Source organism: Lampetra planeri, chromosome 34, assembly GCF_965212315.1.
Source record: "Lampetra planeri chromosome 34, kcLamPlan1.2.h2, whole genome shotgun sequence".
Classification (NCBI taxonomy): Eukaryota; Metazoa; Chordata; class Hyperoartia; order Petromyzontiformes; family Petromyzontidae; genus Lampetra; species Lampetra planeri.
In genome coordinates this window covers 206314-221890 of record NC_136140.1, presented here as the reverse complement: position 1 = coordinate 221890, position 15577 = coordinate 206314, and the positions used below count along the sequence as shown (strand labels likewise).

At 55.4% G+C, this 15577-nt stretch overlaps 1 protein-coding gene across 4 annotated transcripts; it reads right to left on the bottom strand.

The window, feature by feature from the left end:
- Window positions 1-1165: 1165 nt before the first annotated feature.
- Window positions 1166-15494, bottom strand: BAP1 (BRCA1 associated deubiquitinase 1). Of its 4 annotated transcripts, none has more exons than XM_078610425.1 (16): window positions 15340-15494; window positions 14778-14807; window positions 14104-14158; window positions 13316-13448; window positions 12627-12746; window positions 12055-12116; window positions 10845-10987; window positions 8966-9044; window positions 8184-8307; window positions 6923-7238; window positions 6552-6766; window positions 6085-6185; window positions 5208-5823; window positions 4791-4883; window positions 3499-3571; window positions 1166-2859 (listed from the first exon to the last, which is right to left on the bottom strand). In XM_078610425.1, exons 1-16 carry the CDS (start codon window positions 15482-15484, stop codon window positions 2729-2731), a joined length of 2436 nt encoding a protein of 811 aa, XP_078466551.1. In that variant the 5' UTR covers window positions 15485-15494; the 3' UTR covers window positions 1166-2728. The 4 variants fall into 4 exon arrangements, with proteins under 4 accessions (XP_078466551.1, XP_078466552.1, XP_078466549.1 ...); XM_078610426.1 differs by having other exon boundaries at window positions 14097-14158; window positions 15340-15447; XM_078610423.1 differs by lacking the exons at window positions 10845-10987; window positions 12055-12116; window positions 12627-12746; ... (2 more) ...; window positions 14778-14807; window positions 15340-15494 and having other exon boundaries at window positions 8966-10838.
- Between the last annotated feature and the right edge of the window lie 83 nt (window positions 15495-15577).

The window sequence follows — 15577 nt, the reverse complement described above, 5'->3', positions numbered from 1 at the left end:
CTTACATTTTTTTTAATGTGTGCTATTTATATTTGTGCGCAACTGATTTATTGGTAAATTATATATTAACTGTTTGCGCATACTCGGTGGGCAAAAGATGGCGTAGACTGCGGTGTAATTTGAGTTAAAATCTTCTTGGTCTGCCGGCCACAGAGAGCCACCTTGACACGGCGACTCAGGGATCCGCATCTCGCCGTGAGTGCGGGTCGAGGGGAGCGGCGGTGCAGCGGTCAGCGCGCTGCGCTATGAACCCGGCTGCTCGAGTTCGATTCCCGCTCACAGTCGACACCAGTGACGATTATCTGAATCGGTCCTGGGTCTCCACTAGGTCGACTCGGCCTCAAATGAGTACCTGGTGCGATGCGTAAATATCGCCACTAGGGAGACAAAGGCGGCCGGGCGTGTGTTGGAGTCTACTTAGGACCAGCGGCGAAGATTCTTCTCTGTCACCGATAAATCACAAATCGTGGCTACCACCTACTCCATTGAGGCGTCGAAGCTCAGCGATTTACCCCCTGGGATCCCGCTGTTGTAGCTGGAGTCCAACGGGGTGAATCAATGTCTGTCCCTTCGATCAGATGCTCCGTAACCTGGGCCACAACTTGATTAAAAGCCCCTCACGAACTCACACTCGGGTGTACTTGGCGACCCACAATGACGCGTATCGTCCTCCAGTCGCCGGCTGGATGTTGGTATTTATTATCCATGATGGATTTCAAGCACACCTGTCTCAACGATCACTTCCTGGAGGTCTGGGGAGAACAGCATCCATGCTTAATGCGTGCACACCTTCGAAAAAACCCAGCGAATGCTCTGTGTGGGTGCATACAAGTAGTCAATGGCATGTGTACAAGCGTTTTGCACGACTGCTAAAACCAAATCACCCTTGTCTTCAGATGGATTCGTTGAGAACCGAATGCATGACATGTTTTCACTTGCTTTGAATGCAGGTGGAGAGTGTTTACGATTTAATTTTCCACAGGAAGCTTTGCTGCTCTCATGCTGCCAGCGAAGGGTGATGATGCAGTCGCTTCGTAGCGGCACATGAAATACAACGACCAAAAATGAGTCTTCACCGGTGTCTGGAATCGCTTGCGCCCATTTGAAAACCTCCCTGTGAGTACGAGAGATACCGTCACAATATAACTCAAGCACCACAGGCGGATCATATCAGACGTTCTTTATTTACAGGTTGTGACCGCACTGCAGACCATCCTCACGCTGGCCATGGAGGCAGAGGGCCGATTTGCAGCTCTACAAACGAGTATTGAACAGGAGCTTGAAGTTTGAAGGCTTCCAACAGTTATTGAATAAAAGTTATGAAACGGGACCTCAAAATCGGTGTCATTTACACCCCAATCGACTGTAGGGCTGCCATGTGAACACTCGTGTGATGGCAGCCGTGTGACTAGTGACTTGTGCTCATGGAGACCATGTGACTAGCGACTCACGAAGTACACCATGTAACGAGTGACTCAAATGAAGGGGACCACGTGACTTGTATGAAGGGGACACTAGTGACGAGTACTAATGGAGATCAAGTGACTCGTGTGACAATTCTGAAGGAGACCATGTGACCAGAGAACTCGTTGGGGAGACCGGCAGAAGGGCAGCACGGGAAGGAGGAGGGTGAAAGTGGGGATGAGCGAGTCGTGTGTCCGTGCGAGATACGAGCAGCGCGTGCGAGTGACCTGCAGCTGCCCGCATCACAAGTGGGGAGGTGAAATTAAACTGTACAACTTTCCAACAGTTACTTTGAACGTAGATTAATGTTGCTCCGTTTATAGCGTGGTCTGCAACGCTGGAGAAATCCAAGTTGTTTTCGCACTTGCAATGATGTTATAAACTCAGTTCACCAGGATTGTCATATAAAGAGTTATGAATGGTTTGAATGTGGTCGCATTGGTTTGCCAAGCGTAAACTTTGAACTTTAAAAATGGCCAATTCTCAAGGACAGGTTCCGGGATTTAATAATGTAGCGCCAAAGTTAAGTATGGGCGAGTTAATTACGCATTTGTTTAATTTACATGACTGTGTTTCGATTAATTGATTTGTTTGTTCTCATCGAATGGGCAGGTGGCATCTCCTCACCTTCATCCCATCTGTAAAGTCTAAATTACTTCTCTGGGCTGCGGTATCAAGGCAAGAAATACAGGGGGTGTTGTACAGTGTTATGCCTATCCTAGTATGTACATATGAATGGTTTACAAGATGCACGTTGATAGTAAACCTGAACAACGTAATTTATTACACAAAACAAAAAATAAAGCGTAAGCAGCCTTGCTTAAACACCAAATTCGTGCGACGTCTGCACTCAACAAAAATGCGGAGAAGCTCAATAAACGTAATCTTCGCTTGCCGGGCGCAGACACTTCACATATTTTAAAAACATCCCTCCCTCCCACCGCAACCGCTGACAGCTCCTGCAGCGTGGGGGCCGAGGGCTGCAGGAGCCGAGCGTGGCGGCTCACGGCAGGGCGTAAGTAAGAGCAGGGCCTAACCGCAGGGCCTAACCGCAGGGTGCGTGGCCGCACGCGGATCAGCAGCGCCACAGAAGGCACTTGCTGACGGGGTAAGAGGGCGAGTGTACTATGGGTGTGAGACCAGAGTGGTTGTGTGCGTGTAAATAGGGGGCGGGGGTGCGTAGAGCCGCCCCACGTCGGGGCGTCGCTGGTTGTGCGTTTCGCGGCTGCGGTGCGGGGCGTGGGGGGCGGCCTCGGGCCTCTCGCTACTTGCGAGTGCGGTTGGGGCGAGAGCGGCGCCGGCGGTCGGGCTTCCTCTGCTTGTGGAGCCGCCCGATGCTCACGCCCTGACGGCGCCGCACCGAGATGTTCTGCTCAACCAGGCTGGACAGCTTGCCTGAGTGTGCGTGTGTGTGCACAAAGACAAAGACCCCCCCCCCGCATAGCCTGTAACAGTCTGTTGGGGGCACGTGCTGTTAGCGAGCACCTATGAAGGCCGGCACGGCGCACGACAAAATGGGTGGCCAGCACCACGCCCGATCGTCTTTATCTCCCCTGTGGCGATGCTTACACACTGCACCAGATACACATTTGAGGCCGAGTCGACCTAGGGGAGGCCTGAGACCGGTTCAGATAATCCTCACTAGTGTTGGCCGTGAGTGGGAATCGAACTCGGGTCGCTGCTTTCGTAGCGCAGCGCGGAAACCGCTACACCACCGCTCCCCCCCAACAAGAGCGCACACAGGCACACGCACGTCAAACAACCCCGTCAAACCCCGTCAAACCCTGTAGCCTGGTGTGCAATTACTCCGTAAAGCATGTGTGCATTCGTGATGAAAGGAAGCAAGTGTCTGAAAATTCTAATTAGAAAATCCTGTAAAATAAATCTCTTTACACACGAGACAAAAAATCCATTTCTATTCCTCACCCTAATTCACACGACGTGACATTCGTCATGCACGCAAGAGAAGCGCGTACGGACGGCAGCGTTGCTCTCATCAGCGAGCACTTCAACTGGAGAGGAAATGGCGCTCACCTTGCTGGGCGAGCATGGAGATGAAGGTGCAGATGAATTCGTCGTAATTGTGCGTCCTCCGCTGGTCGTCAATCTGCCGAACACGACACCGCGCGAGGAACTCAACATGACCGGCGCCGTGGTGGACGGGGAGTGGGTGCCACCGTCGCTCGGCACGAGTAGATTGCAGGTTAAAGGAAATAAAACTGCAGAGATGGAGCAATGACATCAGCTCTTGTGCAGCAGCAGTTGCGTTGTGAGGCCATGAGGGATGCAGGCTGGTGGTGGTGATGAGGGCTATGCTGCACATTAAGGGGTGTCTGACAGCAGCTTCAGGAATGAAAAGATACATTTCTATCATCGACGATTCCTGCTTTCGCGAGCACTGCTATAGCGCCCTCTAGCGACGGCGGTGAGATACGTCTGTAAAGGGCGGACGTGACGTCACACGAGTGTGACAGCTCGGGGGGGAGCGTCGGAGAGGATGTTGTGAAGAGCACTGCCACACGCGTTGTCACCGAGCTGCACAGCGAGGCATGGCCTCAGCAATGAGCCACAGTCCCACTGGTGTGGTTCTCCCCTCCGCTCACACGGTGAGAATCCTCTCAGGTAGTGACGCGGCCCAGCGGTAGCGCGCTCGCCACTTGGTGCAAAAGTCACGAATCCAACGGCTGCCCCGATAATCATTGCATCATAACCGTGACAAAACAAGCCGACTGCTTCACAGTGGACGTTAAAAATCCCCTGATGTCATTCTCAAGAGTAATCCATTATTGTGTGCTGGGCGTCAGGGTCCAATTTTGCCAAATATCACTATTTATTTTATTTTCTACCTACGTGACTTTACCGAAAGAACCAAAGAGTATGGATTCCTGCAGTCACGAAAGCTTCAAATCAAGATATCACAATTTACTCAATGAGAATATAAATAGCGATCATCGCCCCCTACTGGCAGACTAATGCCCCAGGTCACTCTATCCTGGTCTCTGGAGGTCTCACCTGGTTACACAAAATGAACTTGAACTCGGAGCGTATTACCACGTCTACATCAACACATTCTACGTGGCTCGGAGCAGCCAAACCCATGGGAAAGGACACTTTGTCACCGAGAGTTGGGCTTTGAGAGGGACAATGAGAGTTTTAGAAGAAAATACATTTCAAATTCTGCTGGACTGCCTGTGATTGGTGGGCGAGCGAGTCAGACACTGGGGTGCCGTGCGTGGCAGTGAGGCTGGGCACAGTGAAGGCCCCTGGGAAGGAGCCGGCGAGGCTGCTATCCGCGCGGCTCAGCGAGCGTCAGCACCCAGCCTCACCTTGTACTTCTTCCTCTTCTCCACCTCCTCCTTCAGACAGACCTCGTAGTTGGAAATGTCAGCCTCCACACCCTTGAGTAGCGTGAGGAGCTCCTGTGGGGCCACGGGACAAGAGGAATGAAGCCCACGCTCACGTGCGCAAGCGTCGTGAGCAAGCGTCGTGAGCAAGCGTGAGCGCGTGTGGGAATGCACGCGGTCCGTTCGTAAGTGCGTGCCTGTGTGCATCCGCGCGTGTGAATGCGTGCACAAGTCCACGCGTGGGCGAGCGCGTGCGATGCGACCGAGTACGAGCACGTGCGCGAGTACCGTGCGAGTACCGTGCGAGTTAGTGTGCGAGTCCACGTGTCGACTAGTCCGTGCGTGTGCGAGTCCGAGTGTGACGACAACAGCGCGGCTTGGAGCCGGAGCCGTGCTCACCTGTGGCGAGTATTTCCCGGGCTGGACCGGGCGCCGTGCGGGGAGGCCGGGGCCCCTATCCTGCCCCGGGGAGCGCGCGGCCGCTCGGCCGCCCGACGGCGCCGCCGCCGCCGCTTCCGGGGGCTCCGTCCGGTCGAGCGCCGGCGCGGCAGGGGGAGCGCCGGGCCTGTCGGTGGGCGACGGGAGCCGCCGGGTGGACGTGACGCGCAGCCGCCCATCGGGCTCGAGCGCCAGCAGCTCGTGACCGACGCGGTGTCCCATGTCGTGCAGGGCGCGGTCGTGCTTGGCCGCGTCGAGGCGTGCGAACACCTCCTCGCTGAGCAGCGCGCGCGGCAACGCGGGCGCCAGCGACACGGGGCTGCCGGGTCGCGTGGCGCTGCGGGAGCGCACGGGCGAGCGCAGCGGCGAGTTGAAGGCGCTGCCGATCTCCGACGCCGTGTCCGTGCTCTCGTCGCTGGGCGCCGGGGAGCCGGGGGCCTCCGCGGCGCCGCCGTGAGCTTGGGCCGGCGAGCCGAGCGCGGGGCCGGCGTCCGTGTCCCCGCTCTCGCCTGCGGCCCCGCGGTAGAGCAGGGGCGCGGGAGGATCTTTGAGCGGTGGCGACGGGGCCCGGCGGAACCTGCGCAGGGGCAGAGGGGGCAAGGGGACATTGCCAGAGCAAAACAAACCACATGCTCACTGGTGGCACGAGTGTGTGGAGGAACGACTGTGGAGCCAAGTGTTGAGATTATTTTGTGTTTGCGAGTTTATCGCAACGCTGAGTTCGTGTTGTGTTTCGTGTTGAGCGGTGTGAGTAGGGTAAGTGGATGACGGTGACACCAAGTGTCGTAGTGACTAGTGTGGAGTGCGTGTCGACACTGTGCGAGTGCGCCAAGGTCACCGTCCACGGCGAAGGTGCGGCCTGTCCTCGAGCCCGTCCTCCTCCAGGCGCCCGCCCGCACGTGGGACGGCCACGCGGGCGCGTCCCAGATCCCCAACCTCCTGGCAACACGAGCACCCACCACCAGTCTACCAGCCACGTATTCACTCACCTACTCATTTACTAAACTTCAAACTCACTGACATCATTCACCCACTTATTCACTAAACTATCAACTTACGAGCACACCAACTCCACCTGCCCATCCACCTACTCACTTACCTACCCACTTCCTTACTCGTCCGCTCTCTAATCAATCAACTCACTAATCCACTTACCAACAAAGCTACTCAGTAATCTACAAAATCACTGATTCAATTGCTTATCAGCCCACTCACCGACCCTCTCACTCACTCAGCTACTCACTCACCCACCCACCCACATCCCCGCTCGCAGCCCGTTTTCCCGGCTCCCATCCCTAGCAGCACCTGCAGAGGGGACTTGGCGTAGTTATGATTGTCCAGGAATGCAGGGAGGCGCGGGGCGGGGATGGAGGCGCTGGGGGAAGGGCCGGCCGCCTGCGCCGGAGGGGTGGCTCCGCCAACGCCGCCGTCGGCCGGGCTGCCGGGGGGCGGCGCCGCCATTGGGGGCACGGGGCCGGCAGCGTCCAGGGGGCTCCCCTCCCGCGCCCGGCTCCTCGCGTCTGAAACGACGGGCGAGGAGGAGGTGGTGGCGGCTCAGGCAGAACCGTCGTACGCGGACGGTGCTTGCCCAGCGCTCGCGGCAACTACGCGAGGGGCAACGAGCAACTACGCACACGCGGACGGAGAGCGAACGGCTATTTGTGGCTGGGTCCCACCGTGCGCGCAGTTCCTCGGGTCGTGGGTCCTGGCGCCGTCCGCCGCCGCCCTGGCGCCGCTCTCGCCCGCCGGCCGCGCGTCGTCCCTCCCCCCGGCCTCTGCCTTACAGGGACCCGTTCGCGACGGCTCCCCGTTCACGCCGCCTCCTGGCGCTGCCGGCGCCGCCGGTGCCGCCCTGGCCTCTTGTACGCTGCCCTCGGGGGGCGGCCCGGCCTTGCCGTCGTGCGAGCTGCCCTCCGAGTGCAGGGTGGCCTTGATCGTGGCGTCCAGCGGGTTCTGTGCTCGGATGAGTTCGGGTTGCGTAACCAGGACCAGCTGCCCAGCAAGAGAGTACACGTAGTAGTGTTACATATACAACGAACTCACAAACATGCACATACACGGTGCACACTCAGAGACGCGGTGGACTAGGGAGCTTGGGATGGTTTTCTGCTCGTCGTATCTCACGCTGATGTCTTCCTGCGCGCCACTAAGCGGCGCTATCGCATGGTGACATTCCCCTCTGCTGTAGTGCAAAATGGGATAAAAAAGCACGATTTTGTAATAACTACATGCGCAAGCCATTTTGCTTTCCACGTCACTACTATAGGTCAAGAGCTTCTGATTATTTAAACGTTATAGCACAGATAATATGTGGTTACAGAAGATAGATATGTAGATAATAAATGTAATGCCCTCGTTTAAATATATGTGTATCTTTCTTGGAGAGAAACTAAAAGAGAATGAATTAACATTGGAAGAAGAATCCTCGTGAAAGGAAGGCTTCAGATGCAGTGGTGGTGATGCTGTGGGGGCGAGGCTTGCTAGTGGTGGTGAGGCTGTGATGGTGAGATTGTGGTGGTGAGAATGTGATGGTGAGGCTGTGGTGGTGGTGGTGAGTGAGGGTGTGATGGTGGTGGTGAGGCTGTGGTGGTGGTGAGGCTGTGGTGGTGAGGCTGTGGTGGTGGTGGTGGTGAGGATGCTGTGATGGTGAGGCTGTGGTGGTGGTTGTGGTGGTGGTGAGGCTGTGGTGGTGGTGGTGGTGAGGCTGTGGTGGTGGTGGTGGTGAGGCTGTGGTGGTGGTGAGGCTGTGGTGGTGAGGCTGTGGTGGTGGTGGTGAGGCTGTGGTGGTGGTGGTGAGGCTGTGGTGGTGGTGGTGAGGCTGTGGTGGTGGTGGTGAGGATGCTGTGGTGGTGAGGCTGTGGTGGTGGTTGTGGTGGTGGTGAGGCTGTGGTGGTGGTGGTGGTGGTGAGGCTGCCGTGTGAGTCGAGCGAGCAGCACCTGCTGCAGGGCCTCCAGCACGGTGTTGCGGTTCGCCTTGAGCATGGTGAGCTTCTGCTCATAGATCTGCCTCCGGTCCGGCACCACTGCCATCAGGTTGAAGCGGATGTCGTGGTAAGGCTCCCTAAGGGCAACACGACACAACAATCACAGAGATAACTGTGTGGCCTTTGGGTTCGTGCAGTGAGCGAGCATCTATTACAACTGCGTTGGGGCACGAGCAGGTGGTGAGTCAGGAAACAATGCCCGGCTGCATTTGTCTCGCCGGTGCTAATATTTAATCACCGCACGGGCTGACCTGATACGACTTGGCACAGGGCCTGGATGTTGAACTCGGGTTAGTGGCTTTGTAACGTAGTGCGCAAAGCACCACGCGACCACTCACGCAAGACAATGCAACTACAGAGATGCATGACACAGCCACCGGCATACAACACTGCATTACAGACTCTGTGGTTGCAATGACAGACCTCGCAGTGCTTAACAAGAGGAATTTGTGCTCACGTTATTTAAACACGGCGTGGTTATCATCGGAGGTAGCAGCGTCGCCACGGTGGCCACCGTCGGCGTGGTGATTTTTTTAAAGTGTCAGGATCATGGCCCCGATCCATTCTCATGCTAAATAAGGGCAGTTAGGCGTGGTGCTAACCACCCTCACTCAACATCACGGGTACATCCCAGCTGCAGCTCAGGGAGGTCCTGCCCGATCGCTGCATAGCCACCGTGGCTACGTAGGCGCTGTGTCGGGACCAGGGGGGCGGCGGTCTCCTCGCTGCACTCACCCCCCCGTGGCCAGGCCGATGCGCTCCATGATGACTCTCCTGGCCTTATCCGTCCACTCCTCCTCCTCGCCCCACGGCCCTGCGCGGCACCGTCGCCCCACGCACAGCACCGGCAGACGCGGACCGGAAACACGTACACATGTAAACACAGGCACCCGCACACGCGCACACATGTAAACACAGGAACCCGCACACGCGTACACATGTAAACACAGGCACCCGCACACGCGCACACATGTAAACACAGGCACCCGCACACACGTATACATGTAAACACAGGCACCCGCACACGCGTACACATGTAAACACAGGCACCCGCACACGCGTACACATGTAAACACAAGCACCCGCACACGCGTACACATGTAAACACAGGCACCCGCACACGCGCACACATGTAAACACAGGCACCCGCACACGCGCACATATGTAAACACAGGCACCCGCACACGCGTACACATGTAAACACAGGCACCCGCACACGCGTACACATGTAAACACAGGCACCCGCACACGTGTACACATGTAAACACAGGCACCCACACACGCGCACATATGTAAACACAGGCACCCGCACACGCGTACACATGTAAACACAGGCACCCGCACACGCGTACACATGTAAACACAGGCACCCGCACACACGTACACATGTAAACACAGGCACCCGCACACGCGTACACATGTAAACACAGGAACCCACACACGCGTACACATGTAAACACAGGAACCCGCACACGCGTACACATGTAAACACAGGCACCCGCACACGCGCACACATGTAAACACAGGCACCCGCACACGCGTACACATGTAAACACAGGCACCCGCACACGCGTACACATGTAAACACATGAACCCGCACACGCGCACACATGTAAACACAGGCACCCACACACGCGTACACATGTAAACACAGGCACCCGCACACGCGTACACATGTAAACACAGGCACCCGCACACGCGTACACGCAGGCACGCGCAAGTAGGCACATACTGACACGCATACAGGCAAGCATAGATGTACACATACGAGTAGATCTACAGCCCACAACTGACAGTACACATATGTTCACTCGTAATTCCCGGTTGAACGTGGGCTGTAACACTGCCGTAATAATGCTATAGAGGGAAAGTGGATGCACAAATAAAACATTTAAAACTGTCCGGAATCCCATTGTGGTCACTCAAAGCAGACAATGGAACATATAACAATTCAATGCCTGATTCACAAACCCGAAGCAGGCATCATCACAGCGATGATGCACTCTGCTACTCTTAACACAATCATCTGGCTTAATAACCTCAGTGTAAAATTGCAGCTGTTGCTCTAAAGCAACGTCAGCCATACACATTAGAAGTGGAACAGCAACTCCAGCACAAATTGACGTGGGTTGGAAGATGCTGTATAGTGCAACGCCTGAGGCTCATTATTTCTTTATTTTTCACGAACAAATAAAGGATCTCCCAAACGCGAATGTGGCGCACAGCGACAAACAGTGGCAAACATCGTGAGCTAATATCCACTGTGAGCCTACAGGAATCTTTGTTCGGCTATGAGTCCACGTGTTCGTCTATGGGTCCACGTGTTGGTCTATGGGTCGCTGTGTGGCTCTATGGGTCTCCGTGTGAACTCGGGTCCACTGCGCGTGCTCTCCGAGGGCACGAGTGGGATTTCCCTGTTCCTGCTGCAAATCACCATCGGGATATACAACCGATACATCGATCTGTAGCTGCTGCTCAATTCATATCCGTACGAAGGAAGATGACCACAAAGCAGCGGCAGTGTTTATGGCGGAGAGCGCTGCTCAGCGTCCGCGCTTGGCATGAACGGAGTGCCACGCAAGCGCTGAGGGAGGGCCGTGGGAGCATGCCTCACCGTGGTCGATGGGGTAGGCCTTGAGGCCATCGAGCTCAAAGAGCCGCCCGTTGATGGGGACGTAGCTGACGAAGTGGAAGGCCTCCATGGTGCGCACGGCGCTCAGCCCGTTCTGCTTCTCGGGCAAATGGCGCGGCTCTGGCCTGAATCGCAGCACGACGCAGCGCAGTACGCAGCGCAAAAGAAGCACGCGAGATCTTGAATACAGGATTGCTAAGCACAATGTAGCCACAGAACATATGCAGCACACAACAAATGCAGCACAGCACAATGCAGATTGCAGCACCAAACACCGCATGGATCACACATGCGAACGAGCACAAGTTAAAACACGCACAATACAACACATAGGAGGCACACACTCCAGTCAGTACAGAAGCAAAGAGTATTACACACACAGCACGTCATCATATATACCACGGTCAGCAAAGGCAAGGAGCAAACACAAACATGCAGAATAACTCCCATGCATGTAGTCAAGAGAGAAAGGTAGCCCAATAGAGATGCTTGCATAGTAACTATCTTGAACACCAGGCACACTCAACACCCTCCACACATCCAGCATAATACTCACCCAACACTTATCACTCAATGCTCCGAACACACACAACGCAACACTCACACAGACCAGCATGCGGCACTGTCATTCTCGCAGTGCAGAGTTCTAAACCAAAGGTCTATTGGCACTTTACTTCAGTTCCGAACTGTCCCCAAAGTGATCAGAAAGGGCATGCCCGTATAAACACATGCGTGAGGCAAAAGGCAGCAGTAGGTAATAGTGGCTAGCTTTCATGTACTGATGATTCCAAAGAAGGATGGACCCTATAGATGTGTCTAATCCGCTGATGCTTGTAATTTTGCCTCGATTTATTTGGTGGTCTAAAGCATATTGGGAGGACCGATCCTTTGGTCACAATTGTGCCTTGTGATGGAACTTTGAGTGGGAGATTTGTGACAGAAAGACGCCATATATGTAAACAAAATAAAAACGACTTGACTACAAATTACCGTACGTGTGTATACCTACCACTCCCAATGGGGAGTTGTGTGCCACTAGGTGAGATGACAGAGCTGTGCGGGACAGCGGTGGCAGCACCCCCTGACGCCCACGCCCCCTCATGAGGCATGCGCCCGCACAGCACTCGCACAGCGCACGCACGGCACTCGCACAGCGTACGCACAGCCCGCTCGCCAGCCGGGCTCGGCTCACCTGGCGTGGCTGTTGTGTGCCTTGGCGAGCGCTGGAGCGTTCCCGATGGCGTAGCCCTTGCTCTGCAACAAACCGGGTGCCCCGGTGCCAACGGCGGTTATTCCGGCAACATCAGCTTGTGCCACCATGGCAGTGGTGATGGTGGGAATGGTAGATATGGTGGTGATTGTAGTCATGGTTGTGTTAGTAGTAGTATTGATTGAAGTGATTGTTACGATGTCAGTAACGGTGATGGTAGTAATGATGATGGTAGTCATGGCGATGATAGTAGTGATAGCTGTGGTTGAAGCGGTGATGGTATTGGTGCTGGTGATGGTAGTCATGGTGATGGTGGTAGCGATGGCTATAACGGCTGTAATGGCTGCAGAAGCAGAGATGATGATGGAAGTGATGGTCATGATGGTATTAGTCCGGAAAAGGCAGCAATGGAGGTGATGATTGTGCCTGTTGTGACAATGTCGAGGTGTGCGGTCGGGGGTAATGGGAGCGATCGCGGTGATGGCGGCGGGGGTGGCTGTGCGACTGCCAGGACGACACCAATGTCTGCGTTTGTGCTGGTCATGTGGCGTCACCTCGGGGCCGAATCCACGAGTGAAGTCCTTCATGCGGCTCAGGGTAGGGCCCAGCTCCACCTCCTCACAGTTGAGCAGCACGCTGAGCAGCGCGTGCGTCGCACAAGAGTTGGGGATCAGCTGCACCGTGCACACGCGCAGCGGCGGTGGCGTCGCGCTCAGATTAGCTTGCGCCGCACCAACTTCGGTGACATCGATGAGATGTAACTTAATTTATTAATTTACTTGCACTGCGATTTCGGTGGCTGAAAAGTACGCTTTAGGCTGCGGTAGAAGAATCCAAAACTCCAAGCACGACAACGAGGTAAGAGCACAGAAGTGGCAGAAACCCACCACGCCACCTTCAACAACTCCCTCGTTCATAAACAGTACATGCTAGAGCTGGAGTTATGTGGCGACAGACACAAGTGGAACACACGTATGAGAGACCGCAAACAAATAACTAACAGCAGGATATGGTGACTAACAAAACACTCACCAAAACAGGAACTACACATAACTTATTATCACAGCACTCGCAAAATCTCTTAAAAACCTCACAAGGACACGCAAAACCACGGGACGGTAATGAACACTGTCCAATACTTGTTTTGAGTGGTGTGGCGTTGACGTTTAGCTTCCGAAAAACGACAACAGATTGGCAGCAAGGCATATCACGGAGGAGCCAGGACGGCGTGCGCGCAACGCACCTGGTGCGCGAAGAACATATTGTTGACGATGTCGTCGTGGATGACGGACGCCTCATCCAGGAGCGGAGAGACCTTCCTGCGTGAGCGGCGCTCCTCGATCCACTTGAAGAGGAATATGAACCCATACACGGGCCTGAGGCACGCACGCCACACGGGGGGGATGGATGACTGATGGTGTGGGGTCACAGGGCACGGGGTGACGAGGCCAACCAGTATATGGGGTCGCTGGATTCAGCTTGCAGGGCAAAGTCGCTCTCAGAGATGTCTCCACACTGGGGCTGGCGTTACACGGTGTGGAGGCGGCAGGGGGATCGCTCACGGAGGGAGAAGTGAAGCTTCACCGTCTGTAATTGTTTTATAAATAAGTTGCGATTCAATGTAGAATCTGGCGTCCAGTGAGGATGTGGTATTCGGTGAAGCCCGATAATGGTGTCTTCCTGGTCACAATTTCACGCACAATAAGGCAGTGAACGCCAATTATATTAAGATCTAATTGAATCGTTGTGAGCTCTGCGGGCTCATTGGTAGACACACACACAAAGCTTATTACACAGCTAACTATATAGACGAGAGGTTATGTTCGATAAAGTAAAGACAAACACGCGATACAAGAATCGAAAAGGTTCAAACCACACTGGGTAGGTCTTAGCGGTCGTGTAACATTGCCCGTCGCCGTCATGTTCGGCAACTTGGGGGGACACATCGGACATGGCGCAGAACAACAGTGCACAACCCTAAAACACATCGGAGGTAATAACTCATTATAAGATGTGCAACTCACTGCTCACCCATTGCATTTGCTCTGCAGGTCGTAAATCTCTTCCACTTGTACTCCATTCACCCCTTGGGAAACAAAAGCATGAGTGAATGGCACACCAAAATGTTTCAACTCAAATGAAGGTCCTCATTCTCACCCACGGAGAGGTGGTACTCGAATCAACGTGTCGGTGTTCTCACCCAGCGTGTCTCCATGTCCATCTGCACTGGTGAGTAAGTGATGGAAATTCCACATTCATAGGACATAACCAACCCCTTCACAGGACAACCACTGCTACGTAACTCAAAGTGGTGCTTATTTTATGGATCTCAGTCAGCACCCGACAGGAATTAGAACTCGCATCGCGCCCAATGAGAGATTTGCCTTCATGGCACCAAGGTAAATAGAGTCCTGCATAAATATAACGGGACAAAAAGAGTAACGTTTTACTTCCTCACAGAGCCGGAAACATTACAATTCTCAGCCATCAGCTCAGTCTTGAGACTATTTGGGAAGTGATGTATAGTTATCTCAGCTTGCTTTATTTGAATGCCTGCACGATGACCACCTGGCTCACGACTCGTCCTCAAGTAGAGGGCCCCGCACGCGGGCATCACCTAACACCCCCACGCCACTCCCAGCGGAGAGGCTGTGGCCCCATACTCACGACAGGACAGGACCTGAGTCATGTCAGTGGGCACTCACCAAAGTCCTCTACCAGGAGTGTGAAGAGACCTGCCAGAGTGGAGAGCACAGGGCACGTCAGAATTAAACACGTTCCGATGGGCAACTCGTGTCCGCTGCTGTGCCAACGCGCTGCGTTGTATCCGCTTGAGCGCATATACACAGACATGTATACACGGTTACACTGTTACACAACCCAATAACCAGCTACAACCGCACACCGTGTCCCCCATAAACAGCCGCCGTGCACCACGAAGTGGCGGTGACGTCACCACGGCGCCTGTGCCAGGCCAGGTGCACCTCGAGACCCACGTGGATCGTCGAAGGCTCTCTGCTGACAGGAGGTCACGGGACAGACCCCGCAGATACCACGGGTTGACCGGGACGGCTGGATGACCGTAAACACAACAACACCACCACCAGCAGCAGCAGCAGCCCGCTCGCCCGGGCGCGACCTCAACCCTCTCTCCGCCGGGGCCCCCGTGTCCCCCCTGTGCCCCTGGTGTCCCCCCCAGTGTCCCCCCCAGTGTCCCCCCCAGTGTCCCCCCCAGTGCCCCCCACGTGCCCCCCGGGCCCCCCTCACCAGGGTCGCTCTCGAGCTCGAGCCACCCCTTGTTCATGATCCCGCGCAGCTCTTCCAGCATCATCCGGGCACCCGGGGACCCGGATCGCGACTCCGACTCACGCGGGGCTCGCGGTCTCCGCCGTCGCGCACTCGCGGCGGCCATCTTACTGCGGGAGAGGCGCTCGCCGCCGAGGTCATCGCCCTGCGACTGCCGCCCGCGGGGAGACCGCGGCGCAAAACTCGCGCGGGTTTACCC

Excerpts from the sequence above, each read along its gene's own strand:
- BAP1 (XM_078610423.1), bottom strand. The coding sequence starts at position 10,143 with ATGGGATTCCGGACAGTTTTAAATGTTTTATTTGTGCATCCACTTTCC. Across the intron at positions 5,824-6,084 it reads CCGCACCTTCGCCGTGGACG|GTTCCGCCGGGCCCCGTCGC; the intron begins GTGACCTTGGCG and ends GCCCCTGCGCAG. Across the intron at positions 2,860-3,498 it reads CTCCATGCTCGCCCAGCAAG|GCAAGCTGTCCAGCCTGGTT; the intron begins GTGAGCGCCATT and ends ACGCACACTCAG.